Source organism: Zonotrichia leucophrys, chromosome 1A (genome assembly GCF_028769735.1).
Source record: "Zonotrichia leucophrys gambelii isolate GWCS_2022_RI chromosome 1A, RI_Zleu_2.0, whole genome shotgun sequence".
NCBI lineage: Eukaryota > Metazoa > Chordata > Aves > Passeriformes > Passerellidae > Zonotrichia > Zonotrichia leucophrys.
Window position 1 is genome coordinate 21251524 of NC_088170.1, and position 17314 is coordinate 21268837.

Consider the following 17314-nt stretch of genomic DNA (forward strand, 5'->3'; position numbering starts at 1 on the left):
CTGCAACAGTCAAGGTTGTCAGAGGTTTCACATTTCACAGCAGCTTTCCCACGGACAAGAGACAAGAGAAGTAAATGCTCATGCTCTGATTCTGTTCACCGCATGCCTGTGTACTCTACCTTTTACATATCCAACTGCTGACACTGATGAGGCGAGAAGGTTAGCAATTTTGCCAGTGAGAAATAAAAAGAAAAACCAACAGAAGACGACAGTCATTCTCATGAGCTGTAGAGTCCTGTGGTTTGCATGATACATGCTTGAGCTCAGGTGCTGCAGCTTTTTGGCTAAGGTGCGTTGCCCCACAGGGGCATGCTTCCCTTCCTACCACAGTGTCATCCCTCCTCAGCCCTTCCCTGCATGTTGTGCTTCCCTCCTGGCCCATCCAAGCCCAAAGCCCTCAGGGTGACACCAAAAGCACCCCGGTTACACAAACCAGAGGGGGAGGGAAGGTGCTGGGCAGATCCCCTGCCAGCCCCTGCTGCAGCACTCCAGGTTGGCTGCCTGAGCTCCAGGGAGTCACATGGGATCACGTTTATGCAACGTTAAGGCTGTCACATAAACCAGCAGGAAATTAAAAATTAAGGGTGAAATCCTATATTGTAATTAAACTGCCCCCGCTTCACCAAAACATGGGACAGGCCTGGGATCAATAAACAGTGCTGTACATGCTGCATCACCCAGGCAAGACTCAAACTTCCTGAGAATTGCAGAGACATTTAAGCCCCACCATTAAATTTCCCAGTAATCACAGAAAGGGATCATATTAGAGTTCTGGAGGTGAGGAAGGACCAAGAAGAAAGAGAAAGGCCATCAAAATTCATAGAAGAAACAGTAGTGGAGGGCTCCTCTCACATACTAAAAAATATTACTATATATAAAATCCCAAAATGAAACTAGGTGAGGTTTCCAAAATACAGTGGTGGGTCCTTCATGTAGTCAAGAATATCTTAGAAAATACAACCATAATATTTGGCCATCTCTTTAAGACACAATACAGTGAAGGCATTCAAATGGAATTCTGCACTGGGGAGGGCAAATAAATTAGCTCTTAAACCAAACAAAGAGGCACAAATTACTATAAGTAGCCAACATGATAATACTTCCCTGATGTTTAAAACCTGGAACAGTCTTCAGTTGGGAAAGAGGAGTTGGTAATGAATTTTGCTCTTGTTCTTTCCTTTATTCCCAACAAATATCTCTGCCCCACTCACTAAGGTGGATATCCTGGTTTGAATGTAGAACAAAAAATTTACAATTTCTGACTAGTCATGAGCATGTTTCAAAGCTTCCAACTGGACCTGTAGTACTGGAAGACCTGGGAAAACATCATTGAGGAGTCTGAACTATGCCTTGCATAGAGCCAGCTGTGCTCTGCCACCAAGAAAATGGGTATCAGCTGAGCCCATTGTGGGCATCAGTCAAATGACTAATCAAGCCACAAGCCTGAGAAGACAACCATTCCCACTGGATGTTCACATTGTTGTACATATTTGTTAAAACAGCAGGCAAAACTAAGGTGATGTGGCTTTACTACTTGCAGCCCCCTCTTAAAAAGAAAAAAACAAGCCCATTCTTTACACACAGACTGCATTATCTGCAAGGTAATCACAACTATTTAAGACCAAAGCCCCCTTTACACTGCCCTGTAAGCTGACAAAAGCAGGGACCAAGCTTCTTCCCCTCTCTCCTCTTCCTCCTTATATTCTCCTGCACAACACCTCACACTGACTGTGCTTTAGGAAGAAAGGAAAAAAAGTGTCATTTAGGCCAGTGTCCTTCCAAAGAATGCTCCCCACTGCTGAGTGCAGCTTCTTTCAGGGAATCATTAAAAAACCACTGTCCCTCAGGCCTTCAACTGTGACACCTCAGTGTAAGGACACTGGGGGAGGCTGTGTTCCAGGGGCTGCAGCTAACTTGTTCCATCAGCAGATTAGGGAGAGCAGCTGGCTAGCCTGTGACCTCCTGAAGCTGTGCAGCTAAGTGAGGGAGGCCCAGAGAGCTACAGTGATTTATTTTGTGGTTACTCACAGCCTGTCACCTCTCGGGCTTAGAACTTGAGTGTCAAACTCATCTCAAATGTGTTTTTTCTGTTGATGTTGCTATTGCCTGAAAAATTGCCATCACGTAAAAAACAATGCTCAGAACTGCAACCACAGCAGTGGAGGTAGCACAGACACACTGAAAAGCAACCTGGGCCACTCTAGAAAAGTACCTATGTCCTGCATTGCCAGAGAAACAGAATTAATAATATACTAATGTGTGGTTTGCTGCAAGAGAAGCATGAAGCACAGCTTTTCAGCTAACAACTCAGCAACTGCACTGGAGAGACAGAAAGAAGATATGAAGTTAATTTTCATTTCTGCCCTGTGAAACCTCCTGCATTTTATATGTGGGCTTATTTCACATAGGCTACAACCTTCTGGACTATTTATCTTGATTTTATGTAATAAAGTTGCATTTATATTGTTGTTTACTGTATATGAAGATATAATATAGCAGTAGGTATATCAAACACAGATACACAGAGAACCTGAGGGGGTGGTTTGGCTCTTTTAGTGCCAGCACGGCCTTATTCAGCCCTCTGTGTAATTCAGCCCAGCACACTGCTTCAACAACACAGTGTTGCAACCCTCCCCTCTCCTTCTCTCTGTCTTCCTTGTCCACATCCCAGGAGGTTTTGGTGGTCACCAGGGCATGACAAGAAAGGTTATAAAGACAAGGCAATGCTATTGCTTCCAGCTCTGAATGAGCCTAAAGCCTGTTAAGTGCTTCTGCCACGTAAGCCTCTATTTTTCCAAATGGAAAAACAGGAGGAGCAGTGGGGAGTAGAAAAGGCAAGCTCGTGCCCAGCTAGATCTAGCTGCATTTTTTTCAGTTAACTTTGTTTCTTCTTTTCATTTCAAAAGAATTATGAAATGCTACTGCTGTCCAAAAATACTGAACTAGACCTTGACATATGTACCACCCACAAAGTTACATTTGGACTCAGGATCAACATTTTGGAAAACCGGGCCAAATCGCACCAGGAGCCAAAAGAGATGTCAGAACAAAAGAACAAGGACTGACATGATGTTACTCATATGCTAACTGGAATCTGCTCTAAATGCACGGTGAAAAAATAACCAGGAGCTACTAAGTGCACAACACAATCTACAGAAGTTTCTTAAGAGTGCTGGGGTGACTAGTGCTTTTACACTCTAGAAATAAAAGATTATCAAAGTTACCCGCCTATTTCTGGGTTAGAACTTGAAAAACCAGTCATCTCCCATATGCAAATTTCAGAGCCAAAATCCTAAATAATGTCTTACACGTGTTATGAGTTCTCCTGCCATATAAGTTGTTCTTAAAAGTGGCCTTCTGAAAGCACATACAGATTCACCTAAGAGTAGAAGTTGATGACTAAAACCAAAATCCACATTCCATTTTCCTTCGTGGCAAACTGTGTAAGGTTACTGGTCACAAAAATATTGAAGCATTGGCATCCCCAGGCACAACAGATGGTGTTGAAAACACAACCCACCCTGACCTGGCAGGTTCAGTTCTGTGCACAACAGGGGAATCCAGACTCTGTGCTCTGCTTTTTCATGGAACTTGGCTTTAGAAAGTTTGTGTTTCACATCTCTGCTTATGACACCTAATAGTAAACTGAGAATTAAACCTAAGGAAGAGCAAAGAAAATCATCATCAAAGGGTTTTAGCTTGAAGCATAGAATACACCTATTTGTGGAAAGCAACCAAGAGAAAGTATTACTGCTTCGTAAAGTCCTAGTTCACACTGAGTACGAGGCTAAAGGCATCTCTGAAATAGGTTTGTAGATTTGTGCATTTCTAGCACTGATTTGCTACCACTCTAAAAACCACCAAACCTAGGGCCATCCATCTGCCTCAACCCTCCCCCTCACCCAAAATAGCCCAACTCACAACCAAACTACTCCAGCTATCCAAACAACCTCCTTCTCAAGCTCAACTTTCTTTATTCATACCAACACAAAATCATGTTTTAATCTTTAAGCAACACAAAACTTGATAGAAACTCTTTCTTTTCCCCTCCCACACAAGTAATCAGTGGAATGGAGTTCACCCTTTGGGCAACAGAGCTTAAACCACCAGTCCAAAAGGAACTGTTCATTTGTACTGTCTGTTGAACTACAGCAGTGTAGTTCAGCATCTAACCAGTGTAAGTGCATGCTTACTATCAAGAAGATGTGTAGTACAGGTTAGGCACAGAGCCACTGAAAATTGTACCATTTATGTCTCAAGTCAGCCATAATCTTAAAAAATGTCCTTACACTTGTGCTTCTGCAGAGTCAGGATCTCAACGTCCAGACAGCACTGTCTGATACTAAGTACCCTCTAGACAGGTTAGCTCTTATGTTCAGTGTCTCAGTATTTTTCCCCTATTGCTTGTCTGACACACAGTTTAATGAAACGAAATTACAATAAACAAAGATAATTAAGGCACACAAACTATAGCAATGTTTGTTAAGAGAAAAGATGATGGCAAAGCCAAATGAAAGACTGATGCACATACACATGGGTATAAAAGTTTTTAGGGAAAGATCTACCTTAACCAAGATACTCTCACAGGCCTTCTTTCAAATGAAGAGGAAAACATACAAGTTTTAAAACACTCATTATTCACAGAAAATTCAGAAACACCTTCTTATGAATCTGAAAGTGTATAATGCTTCATTTTGCAAATCCCAGTTCTGTCTACCAATCTACAAATTAAAAAAAATAAAGTCTCCCAGCATGACTTGTATACATCTATGATCTCTGGCTTGATCTAATCAGACTAATACATGAGCCTTGGACCTCGAGGGAGCCTTCACTGCTGTGTACAGTCCTAAGACAAAGTCTGCACTTCAGAGAGCACCAGCACCACATATTCCTGTGGAAATAATTCCTAAGCAAAGCAAACTATCCATTTTGCTCAGCCCAGTTTAAAGACATGCATCAGAAAATTTTCAGGCACTTCCTGGAGTGTGGCCGACTTTTTAGTCCATTCACCTCTATTGGAGCATTAAAGAAAATGTTAGAAGAAAAGTCAGGGACAGGACTGTCAAGCATCTCAAGTGTTTAGAGAGGTCCTTGCCCAAAAAAAGATAAATCAGGAAGAAAATGTAATGAAGGTATTTAAAAGGAGAAGCTGGAAGGGACAGAGAAAGAATATTGCAATCACTTTCATTCACTACTTGTGACCTGTTGAGCTTTCACTACTGAGTGACGAAACCTCTGTTCAGATAGTGCAGCTGCACATCAAACAGGTTCATCTTCTGCAATAGCCTCAGCAGGCCAAGCCTTTCTTTTCTGCCCTCAGTGAACCTGCTGCCTTGAGCACTTATTAAAATTTATTTAATTTCTTCTACTCTTAAAAGACAAACAGGAAGGTTTGTCAGCAATTTATTCTGGAGATGGAGGGGTAAGGGAAGTGGTCTGAGTGTTAACACTCTGTTAACACTCTGTGGGCTGAGTGCACTGCAGTGCACTGTGATGGACAGAAAAACTATTTGTAAATTGGTATTTTGCTGTATTTGTTAAAAGCTTGTTGTGAGGCAGATGGGAGAATGGCTGCATGTTAAACTCAAGTGCCTGCTCCATACTTGTTAGCTGGGATTCTCTGGATGCAAAGGAGATTGAGGTTGAGGAAGAATCGCAAAATAAATTCTTCTGGGAAAGATCTCTGCAGTGCAGGATGGAGGAGGCAGTGAGACACAGCAAGCAGAGACCTCACCATTCCACAGCAGTGTTGGAAACTCCTCCAAGCAGCAAGGGGCTTCCTCTCAGCCAGAAGCAGAGCCATAAATCAATCTTTGGTAATGAGGGAAAGAAAGAGAGCTTCTATGGACCCAGCTGAGGTTATGTCAAATTTGTGCAGATGGGGAAGCCAGAGAAAGCACGAGTGTGGAAACAGACTTCACCTTATCAAGAAGAAGGAATATTTTTGCTTGGATTTTCAGATTGAAGATTATGTCATTCCATTTACTTTCCTTCTGACAAAACAGACTGGGATTCTTTTGTTTGCCCTTGCATATGCAGCACCCAATTCCACACCAAGGCAAAGCCCAAGTGGAGATGCACAGCCATGCAGGGACAGGTCTTAGATGCACCGAAGGAGATGCTCTTGCAGAACATGACTCAGACCAACCTCATTCTTATCACTCACATTTGGCCCCAGAGAGGCCATTTACACAGAGCTTTACTCCAGACTTAAGCTTTCTCTCTTGTTGCAGCAGTATTACTTTCCTGTTTCTGCTTCCTCCCGCCCCAAAGACTCTGGCTCAGCTGCTGTGGCATGTGCACACTTGGGGGAAAGAGCCATTCATCACCGTCAGGAGACGTGCTGTACACAGCAGGTCAGCACTCACCTCCTGCTGCTCCTGCAGTGAGGGCTGCAGATCCTGAAAAGATGCATAACATGCACATTGCAAACAGCCATTCATCATGGCAGAGCTATGCCCCAGACACCCAGGCACAGCCCAGCAAGCTGCTCTAGCTGTGTGCACCAAGGAGGCACGTCCCCTCCCGCTCCCCGCCGCCTTGCAGCGAGAGACAAAAGCACACACACAGAAAGCTGGGCAGGTGACTGCCGACAATGCTTTCTGCTGCAAAAATTATATCCTCTCTCTCCCCTCCAGAATGGCCCAGTGCTGCAAAGGTGCCCCATAATCATTAAATTATGAAAATGTAAGTTGCTGGAAGGAAATTAATACCAGGCATGACTGGGGAAAAGGTTGCTCTCTCATGAAGTAATTATGAAATTAAAATTTGATCTCTCCCTGGCGATTGTACAAAGGATACAGCTGAGGTCTCAAACACAACAATACAGCCAGGTTTTCAGCAGAAGAAATGTAGAATGTTTCACTAGACAAAAAAGCTCAATTAAAAAAAAACAGGGGAAAGGATGACTTTTTGTAAATTACATGATTTTGGCTAAAAGGCGCAATGAAGCAGGTTAGAGCACAGGGTTTGCAGACTTCCAATTACTTCTTACAAGTTGGAATCAAGCTGTTAGGAAATGCAGCTTATCTGAATAAGACTAATAATGCTAAGCTAATTAGACCCACAGGCATTAGCCAGCAGATAAATTCAGGCCAAAAAGAGGGACACTGTCACTTTAAATGCTGCCTTGGGATCGGTGGAAAAGCTAATGAGGAGTGTCAGTTGGGGCTGTTTTATTAGGTGGTTCTCTAGAGACTATAGCCTGAGGTTTCTGTAGCAGGGCTTCTGTGCTTGATTCAATAAATCAATTTATATTAAAGGAGGGTACAGCACAGGTGCCAGCTCTATAAAGCATTTTTGTGGCATTTCTCAATCTGCTCAGGCACTCCTTGGGCAGGCTACCTGAATGTGCTGTCAAAGGACATTGAGCCCAGAAATAAAGAGTAAGATAGCGGCCACATTGGCAATATTTGTTCAAATCAGCTCACACATTACCAAGCAAAACATGTACATTGGCTCTCACCGGGTATTCTGGATCCCCAATAAGTGATTAATGAGAGCCTGGTTTTTGTGAGCTGGAGTCTGAACCGCAGACGGCAAGGCGGGCTGCACAATGAAAGCGAAAGGCATCCATCCCAAACAAAATAAAACGGCTTGAAAAGTGAAGTTGCTTTTTTAATCAGATGCTTAGAGGCTGAAAGACATTCCCTGTTGGAAAGAAAAGGGCGAGTGCAGAGCAGGCTGGCAGCTTTCCAGGCAGTGGACAATATTGACTCTAGAATAAAATAGGTTTTGCTTAGTGCTTGCCTCAGGGCACCAGCCTCCCTGCTTTGGAATAAATCATGCGGGCAGGCGATTCCCCAGCACGGTCTGACCCTCTGGGCTGACCCCATGTGCCACCGCACTCCCTCACCAGACACACGGACACGGAGCTGGCAAGGGCTCCCCTGCTGCAGCAAAGACAGCACGCTCAGAGACTGTGCCCAATTCCCCGGCTCGCTGCCACCTTGGCTTCAGCCCACGGTGTGTGGTGGGCACTACACTGCCTCAAACCATTTCTGATGGGGTGCAGCTCAGCTGTGCTGCTCAGCTCTGCCTCTCCTGGAGGGCAAAGGAAGCAACCAACAAGTAGGTCAAAAACCGTACCTGTTATCTAGGTCTCTTTTGCCATCCTAAAATCAAGTCAAATAGCTGAAGCTGTGGTCTGGATACAAGCCTTTAAAGAACTGCACTTCAATACAAGCAGCAGTAAAGCCACTGTTTCTGTTCCAAGGAGGAGCAAAAAATTAATTTTGCAACCACTGAAGTTGATGCCAACTGGTAGTGCCTTCTGGATGCCTTTGGTTAAGCACAGTGCTGTATGGCTCCTCCAGCCCCACAGAAGGCTGGGAGGGGAACTCTGGAAGGAGCCACAGTGAAGCACACAGCCAGTCAGAAATCCAAGTTTCTGAAGGTTCTAAGAGGATACAGTCAAAGCAAAATACCTCCAAACTGTTCACACTGGATGTACACATGAAGGAAATTTGACCAACTGTGTCTTAGCTTTAAATAAAAGCCAGAGACAGAGAGCACTAATTCTGTGCAGTCCTTTAAAGGAGCAGCTGTCACCAGGCCTGCTGTTTCCCTCCTCCCTCCATTTCCACTTCAGGTTACTCACCCCACTTTTTAGCACTGACCAGTCTCTTCTTACATGGCCTCTGAGTCTTTCCTGATGCTTCTATTGCCAGGACTTGTGAAAGCCACCAGGACACCTCTCTCCAATACAAGTCTAACCTCTGCAAGGCATGGGCTTGGAAATTCCAGTCCAGAGACCCAGCTGTGAAAGACTGTCAGTAACACAGATATCTGCCAGCAAATATGGCTCAAGACAGCTTGAAAGCTTGTTCAGCAGGACACACTGCTCTTAAGATGCCTTGCCAGCTACACTGCACGTTTTGCAATCGTTGTTCAACCACAACACACATAGGTCAAGGGTGCAGGGAGGGCAGCTCATGGTCAGCTCCCAGCAGTGTGGGATTTATTTTACATACATTTAATACAGCATGATTTCTCATTGCAATTGCCACTGCAAAGAAAGGAGCAGGGGTAGGCGAGCTGGAGCGGGAAGGGAAAGGCTGGTCTCAAAGCAGTTGCAGGCAGCCTGGGCTAGTGATGCGGCACACATTGCTGGATCAGTGGTTGTCCTAATGCTGTGGGGAAACTTGGCAGCTGTGCTACCACTGTGGGCTGTGGAGACAAAGCCAGTGTGGAAACTTCACATGAAAAAGAAAAAAAAATAAAAAGAAGGAAAGAAAAAATAAAGGGCCAAATACATTATAACAGACCCAAAGACAATAATCTTTTGTAATCCAAACAAGCTGGGCAAGCCAAGCCATTGTTGAGAATCTGAAAAGCTCTGGAGCAAAGGAGGAGGATAAAAATGAGGAAAAAAAAGTCATACAGCTTCTAATAGAAAACACAAAAATTATACTGAATTGTAAACTAAAACAATTTAGTTTCCCGAGGAAACATCAAAGCAGAGAGTGTTCTACATTCTCTCACTAAAGGATTAAGTAATTAAGTGTAAGAGTTGCTTTTTCTTCCTCATATCACCTGCACCTCTCTACATGCATGTGCAAATGTCAACACACAATGAGGTTAGTGACCAAAAAACAATTCACACAATTGATCATCTGCATTGTATGTGATAAAAGTTCAGCAGCATTTTAGTGCATCAAGCTCTGGCTGGCCAAAGCACCATCTGACATTTTCTAGAAAAGGAATATATATGCTAATTTATTCTCCATGATAGATAGTGTCCTTAGAAACAAATGCAAAACAGACATGTCCTCGGCCACTGTGTCCTGATGCATCAGTTGAATCCAGGAATAAGAAAGGGAAGAAAATAGAAGCAAAATCGTTGAAGTGGAAAACAGCCACTAAGACACCTCTGCCACCTCAAACCATCACCTCTGAGGGCCCACCAAACTGGAAATCTAATGTCTTGTCCACAATCACAGCGACTAAAATTGACCCAGACTTTTACATAAATAGAAACAGATTGCTTCTCCTCTGCCTAGGGGTTCACTGCACACAACCCAATGGATAACAAACACCTTGGGTGAAACCTTGCAAAAAGAAATGGATCCTTATTTAGAAGGGCTCTGTTTTATACAAATGTATGGCAATAGAGCAATTTCTTCATCATTTTATTGTCCCGAGGCAACTAAACAAAGAGGTAATTGATGCACTAGTTGTGCAATATGGAGCAGCTGAAAGATTCCAATTCTTTTATTAGGACAAAAATGTAGGCCCCATTTTTCACTTCCATCCAGAAGTCAAAGGAAACAGCAGGGAGAGGTAGCCTCACCACAGTCTCCACATGCTTCTGCTTGGCACAGGCCACCTTTTTCAGGGACAATACTGTGGTGAATTCAGCCTTGAATTTTCAAGTCGCAGTTCAAGCATTTATTCCAGAATAACTGCTTACAGCTAAGCATATTTGTACTGAACTGGTGACAATTTTTGCATTGACCATATTAGAATCTCTAACTAGATCAACGTGTGTCCTAGATTTCAGGAAATTTAGAAAAATCAAATGGAAAATAACTTTTTTCTCCTCCCTGCTATATGCTAGAGCTAAAAGAGTTCACAAATCAGTATTGAAAAGCAACACATTGGATCAAATCTGCCAGTCTGACTTACCAAAGCTCTTCTACCTCACTCATTGTTCTACATTTAGAATTTCTGTTCCTTTTTCTAAAGCCAAACAGTATAAACTATATAATGACCATTTTGGATAAGGTAAAGCATTATGCATACATTCTCAAGTGAGGTAGAAATATACAGAATTACCTCTTCACTTAACTTTTAAACTGTCTATTGCTGTATGAATCTCAACATTCTGCTGGTGATTTGGGCTGGAAAAAAATACTGTGGTAAGCAAAACTTCCACTGAGTTTTTTGAATTTTCAATTTGGAACCTCTAGTGTGCATAAATAGGTTTTTTTCCCTCTTCATGCTTTACTTTGTATTTTTCAATACTGAATTTGATCACTATGATGCCCATTTGCATTAATCACTTAATTCTTTGCAGTACCTCATGGTCATTCTTGTTTAATAGGAAAAGAGCTGCAGTGTCACCTGCCAGTGCTGCAACTTCAACCATTCCAACCTCATTTCCTTTCCAGACCACTAACCAACCAGGGAAATGCAAAACAACTCCCATGAACCTGAAGAAACCCTCTTTGCTTTCCAGACAGGATGACAGAAATCTGTTCTTGCCCTCTTCTCAGGAAGTTCCTGGCCTATGATACTTCTGTAGCTCTCCCCTACATGTTTTTCCTCCCAACTGGCATGTCACATCTTGAAAAAGAGCTTTTGGAAGTCTACATGAAACCATTCTTTATTGGTGTCTCCAGAGACATCTGGGAGCTTAACAAAAAAACCCTCCTTCTGCAGAAATTGGGAGAGTGTCTCATGATCTTCCAAATGTTTTGCTGTCTAAGTCCTCAGTTGATCCAATGTTCTCTTCCTGTTCCTATTCTTTTGCTCATGCCTGTAGCCTTTTTAAAATGTGAAGTCATCATTCTCAGGGTGAAACTGCATATTCTACTAGCAGCTGTTCAAGATGACAGACAATGATGGTTATTCTCAGATTTACATGTTCTGCACAAACACTTCAGATTATATTAAACTTAGATCATTATTCTACCATTAAAACATAATTATATTTATGGTCCATAAAGCATGGAACAAAGCAAAAGTTATGTAGAGCTGTACTTGTATGTGAGCATTCAGACTTCCAAATCTAAAATAGGCTTTCTTTTTAACCCCTTTGTTCTTTTTCTGCCTGAAAGGACATTTACTACTGACACGAAAACACAAATGTCATGGAAATGAAGACCATTTGCATATATTGGGCTTTTACTTTTATAGGTCATGCACAGAACTCACAACAGCAAAGATTAGGGCTTCTCCAAGGAGTCTCTTGAACCAAGAAAAAACAATGAAGACATTTAGCCAGGAACAAAAAACTCCACGTCATTCTTTCTGTCTTCACTTTTTCAGTCCATGCCGTTCATTCAAGCATTTTCATTTTAGGCTGGTTGTGTTCAGATAGGCCCCTGTCTTAAACAATTCCTCAAGGGATATCCAAACCAAGGGCCAGCTGCAGTGCAGTAGGGAGGAAGCTCCTCCCTTCTGCAAGCTTTCCTCAGCATGTAAGGCATGATGGCCCAACGTCTTGTTTAAAAGACGAACGTCTTACCCGCTCATCCAGAATTTATAAAAAACTATGTCCAAGATAGGAAAATTGTTTTGCTTTCAGAAAGATCCCCTGGCACATCTTTGCCTTTATATGCTTTCTCCGCTTTGTAGTGCTCCCACACTACAATGAACTCTCTGGAGGGAGGTCCACTTATTTAAAACATTACCTTCTAGACGAAAGATACACCTGAAAGAAGGAAATGCCTTTTCTTTTAGTATGCAGGGGTACACCTCCATGTTTGCTGCAGTTTACACTAATCAAAGATAGGTACAAAGTAGGCATTGGCCGGGGGAGAAGGCTGACCCCATGCTGAGGAGGACACATTCTTACCAGCCAGTCATGTTGAAGTCACGGTACAGCATCCTCTTTCCAACCTCCTTGCGCTGCACCCTCCGTGGAAACTCTAGATGTGTGAATTCATTTCCCAGCAAGTGAGGCTGCATGTAAGCCTGTGGGCAGAAATCAAACCGCAGATACCACATAAAACAAGACATCATCTATTTTTAATGAGCTAGTATTACCATCCCTTCCTGGTCCCTTCCCACACAAATTCCACCCACTATTCTACCCTTCTTTTTAAATAAGGACAATGATGTCCTCCATTTCAGCAAACAATGCATATACACCATTTCTGCCCCTGCCTGATATCCAGCAGCAGCCTTATGCAGCTTTAGAATTTGTCTTGCCCTCAAAATCCTTTATTTCTTCTCCCTACTCCTCAAGATTTGGGCTCTCTAAACTACACTTCATCCATTGACCCTGAAGGAGACTGCAGAGCTTTGTGAAACAGAACATATGCCCTTTTGTAAGTCAGCAAGAGAGAAAGGAATGATCAAATACAAAGCCATGGAGAGACTTGAAGGGGTGATTGTGCAGTGAAGCTCAAGATTTTTGACTCGCAGTTCAGCTATGCCAACAACACAGAAAACCAACATTGCTATCACATTTTAACTGTCACCACCTTGAGAAAAATGCACCCCATCACACGGCACTGCAAATAAACACAAGCTACAAAGCAGCTTATTTTCTTGTTTTTGAAAAACTACATCCTTCATCCAAAACAGACTTCAAGAAAAGCAGCAGCAGTTTTGTGTCACAACTGCAAATAAGGCCTTTGATGGTTTTAATGCTCAAATGCTGCTCATGTCCTTTGTGTTGCACTGCTCTGCAGATGTTGGGAGGCCTCTTTGCCAGAGTTGTGCCTTTGACTCATGCTCTCCAAAGCTGACCATAGTCGAGAGCATCATGAGGTTCTTTGTCCACCGTGTAAATTTTTGGATTGAATTTATAGACAGATCACTTGACATGATAGTTTAATCCTAAACATACTCTATTTCTTCTTTCTGAAATAAATCTCACTCCTTTTTCTTTAATACTGAAATAAACAAGCCTTTCTCTCTTCCTCCACAAAGCTGCATTGTGAGAGAGCTCTTATGAAAGACACAGTCAAATTGGCTAGGGAACTGAAAAAAAGTTGCATTTCTTAACCTTTTTGCAGATAACTCTTTTTCCTTATCCAGCCTGTTAAGGCAATAAGGCCTGTCTTATCTTCAGCAGCAGCTGCCATCAAGGGAGATGAAATGAGCTGGGGTTTAGTTTGTATATATGTCATAAATCTAGTGCTCATCAAAGGTAAACAGCAGGAAGCACTGGAAGCCCTTATTGATCTACCTGGCATCTGTCATGCAGATAGTTCACAATAAAATATTTCCTGCATTTAAGAGTTGAGCCTACTCCCACTCAATTTAATAGGAGCTCTATCAGGCTCAGCACATCACAACGCTAACTTTCTATCAGCTTGTCCCTGTTCCCATCACCAGACATCGTTCCAGAAAATACCTCAAGCTTGGTTGGAACAGGACTGAGGAAAGTTGCTGTGTGTAGCCAGCAAGATTGGATTCTGCTTTCAAGAGGTGGCTTTCCAGCACACAAGTGATCTTGACATCATGATCCCTTCCTGGAACAGAAACTCTATCAAATTCTCTCTGTGTACAGTTAAGGGAATTATATTTTTTTCCTTGAGTCTACAGTCAGCCAAGGTCCCCTTCTACACCCAAACATTGTTGTCAAGGGCCCTCTAATTGGATCCCTCTCCTCATTACAGAAATAATTGAGAAGCACTAGTGAGTTTTGAGAGGTTCAGCAGTATTAGTCCACATGAGACTTTTCATACTTCTAGAACTCTGGAAGTATGAAAAATGAAATTCTTCATTTAAAAGTACACGTAAGCTTTTTTTATTTTATTTATTTTCATTCCAGTTGCAAAAAAGATGGAAGATTCGTAATGGTTCGATGCATCGCATAATATGAACGATATTTTTTCTTTGTATGATAACAAAGAGCTGGATTGGTTTTGGTATATTTAAAATTTCTTCTGCTCTATGATATTGTAAACAATGAAGTCAGTCTGCATTCAAAGTGAAATTCGGTTTGCTTTTAAAAATGCACAGCTTATCTTGATTAAAACATTACAAACCACTACCAGCTAAATACTGTCACCTGCCTAAAAAACAAGGTCATACTTAAAAAAACAATCACACCTGATATCAAAATGAAGTTATCTAACCTTCAGATTGTGAGATTACTAGTCTGAATAAGAGGTTCAGAAGAAAAACATTACAGGCTTTTTTCCTTTTTTCACTTAAAACCAAGAATTTTCTTTAATTAAAAGGTAAAGCAACCAGGAGAGACTGCATTGCATAAAGATTTACTCAGATGGAAAGTCTGAGGTCATAACTGAAATAAGATTAATAAAGCTGGCACAATTACCAGTGGACTGCTAATGTTCAAATAAGACTTCTCTTCCGCAGCCAAGCCTCAATGCTTGATTTACAATCCATGGATCTTAACTTGATTCTAATATTTTTGGCGTCAGTGAAACAGAGGGAAAAGAGCAATTTGGAAGCTTCTGGTGTCTGAGATCTGAATTCTTATGTGAAGAAATGGGGATTTTTGTTGTGCTTTGCTTTATTTATTTAATTTTCCATATTTTTTACCATTTTTAAGCTGTCAATTTTGATGCTTCACTGGTAATTCTACAGAGAGAAGAATGTTCTACTACAAAACTCAGCTGCAACTTCCAGTTGGGTTTGTTGAGAACTGTTCTCCATGTACAAGGCAGGGCTCTTCTCCCCACCTCAAGAAAACCATGCTGAGCAGCAGAACCAGAAAATAAACAAAAAGCAACACTTTAAAAATCTACAGAACTTTCAAACAGATAGACATGCAGAACCATGAAATCCCCTCAAGTGATCAAACAACAAAAAAAAAAGATAAGTGAACTAACTACCAGAATTTCACCTTTGATGACACAATGTATCTTCCATTTTTTATTTTGTTTAGTCTCAATTTGCAAGAACCTCAGATCAGAAACGCCACTCAGAGAACCTGAAATTTAACATATAGTGTGGCTACCAAACACTTCCTCTATCCTTATGAGGTATTTTCAGACAACATTGTTATTCTGTGTTATGGAACTGGAACATTTGTCATATTTTCTCTTTCAGAAGCTGTTAGAACTTTTCGGCATAAATCTGGCATAGTCTGTATTGTGTGTTTTTGGTACTCTGTCATTTTATGGTGTGTTTTGCGGATGGATGCATTGCATTCAAAATTAGTTGTTTAAAATGAAGTTCAGTCAAAGAAATATTAGTCATGGTTGCATTTACTTCCTGCTGTGTTTCCTGGTGATTAGAAAAGCAAACATGAAATTAAGACAAACCTAGACTTACACACTAGCATGCCAGTTAATTAGGCGGCAGGAAACACTGCATGTATCTTATCTGCAACTCAGTAAGGCCTGCCACTGCCTTTTCCACTCCTTCGGTAGGCACTGCCCTGGAAAGTTGCTGGCACTAGTGATTTCTCAGTATTCTGTGCTATTTTCAGATTTGCTGCTTTCCCCTACTTTAGCTATTAGCTTACAACTTTATACTTTTATTATATTGTGCCCTTTTCTCCAAAACAATATTCCACTACATGGGACTACTGCTCACAGCAGCATGCACAGCCCAGCACACCCAGAAGTTTTGCAAATAACTCAGCCATTATCATAGGGACACATTTAAAACAAACAGAGATTAAAATTAAAGGATGTGGTGGCAAAAGGAAGGAGAAGACTAGAAGCCAAATCCATCTCTTGATTGGTCTCTCATCTTGTGAAAGGCCAGGACCCCTTCCATGGAGCCACACATCTCCTTTACCACAGCATCATCTGCTGTGTCAAACAGCTGAAGTAATTCTATGCTGGGTGATACAGGGAGCCAAAACTCTAAGGGAATTACATCTTGACTGACTTGCAATTGAAGTGCTGACTGGACATTTAGGAGATCTAGGTTCATTTCCTCTTCAGGCTCAGGTTCTTCAAGCGTCCTTCAGCAGGTGAACATTAGTGTCACTATTATCCTCACCTGAGCAACAAAATAAGAATAGATCCCCTCTGAGCCCATGACTATCTGGGCTCATGAACCTTTGCTTGAATGGTGGCAAACACAAAGAGCACCCATAGTCACTGTCACTGGCGGCCACCCAGTCTCTACTAGCAGTGACACTTGCACTGGTAGAAGTGGTCTACCATTTCTGGTGAACTTTAGAAGAGCTGTTTGGCTTTACACATGAAGATGCTACAAACACCACATTGACTTCACATGACATCTTGAAAGTGTAAATTTCAGTAACTAAAAGAAATACACCCATCTGCAGTACACTCAATTCACCATTCATTTTAAACACATTTTCCAAGGGAATAAGTAACAAAATCTATCCTATTTACTGTTGCAATTTAGACTATCATGACTGAAATTATTAGTCTCCTCAGAAGATGAAAGAAAAATTGCTTCTGGCTGTCGCTGCCCGCACAACTGCTGAATCTACCAGAGCAGTTCCCAGTAAATACTGGATTTTTTTTCCTTCAAGATACACTGATACAGGAAGTCAGGACTTTTCCCAAGACATGTGTGGAAGTCTCCTGCTACAGAATTTGCTACACAAATTCAGAAGGAGGCATTTGAATGCCCACCAGTAGAAGGGAAGCAACATGGTGCACTAAACCTCTACAGAAACTGAAGGATCAAGGGAATACTGGTGCAAAGCTTTCAAATTTTACAACTTAAGAAGTGCTCTCTG

The 17314-nt window shown here is 41.9% G+C and overlaps 1 protein-coding gene across 1 annotated transcript in view; it reads right to left on the reverse strand.

Moving 5' to 3' along the window:
• The window catches only part of PPM1H (protein phosphatase, Mg2+/Mn2+ dependent 1H), a 131151-nt gene that overhangs the window by 21734 nt on the left and 92103 nt on the right, over positions 1-17314 (reverse strand). The window contains exon 6 of the mRNA XM_064701849.1: positions 12521-12639. Coding sequence (XP_064557919.1) covers positions 12521-12639 — 119 coding nt within the window. The remainder of the gene's footprint in view (positions 1-12520; positions 12640-17314) is intronic.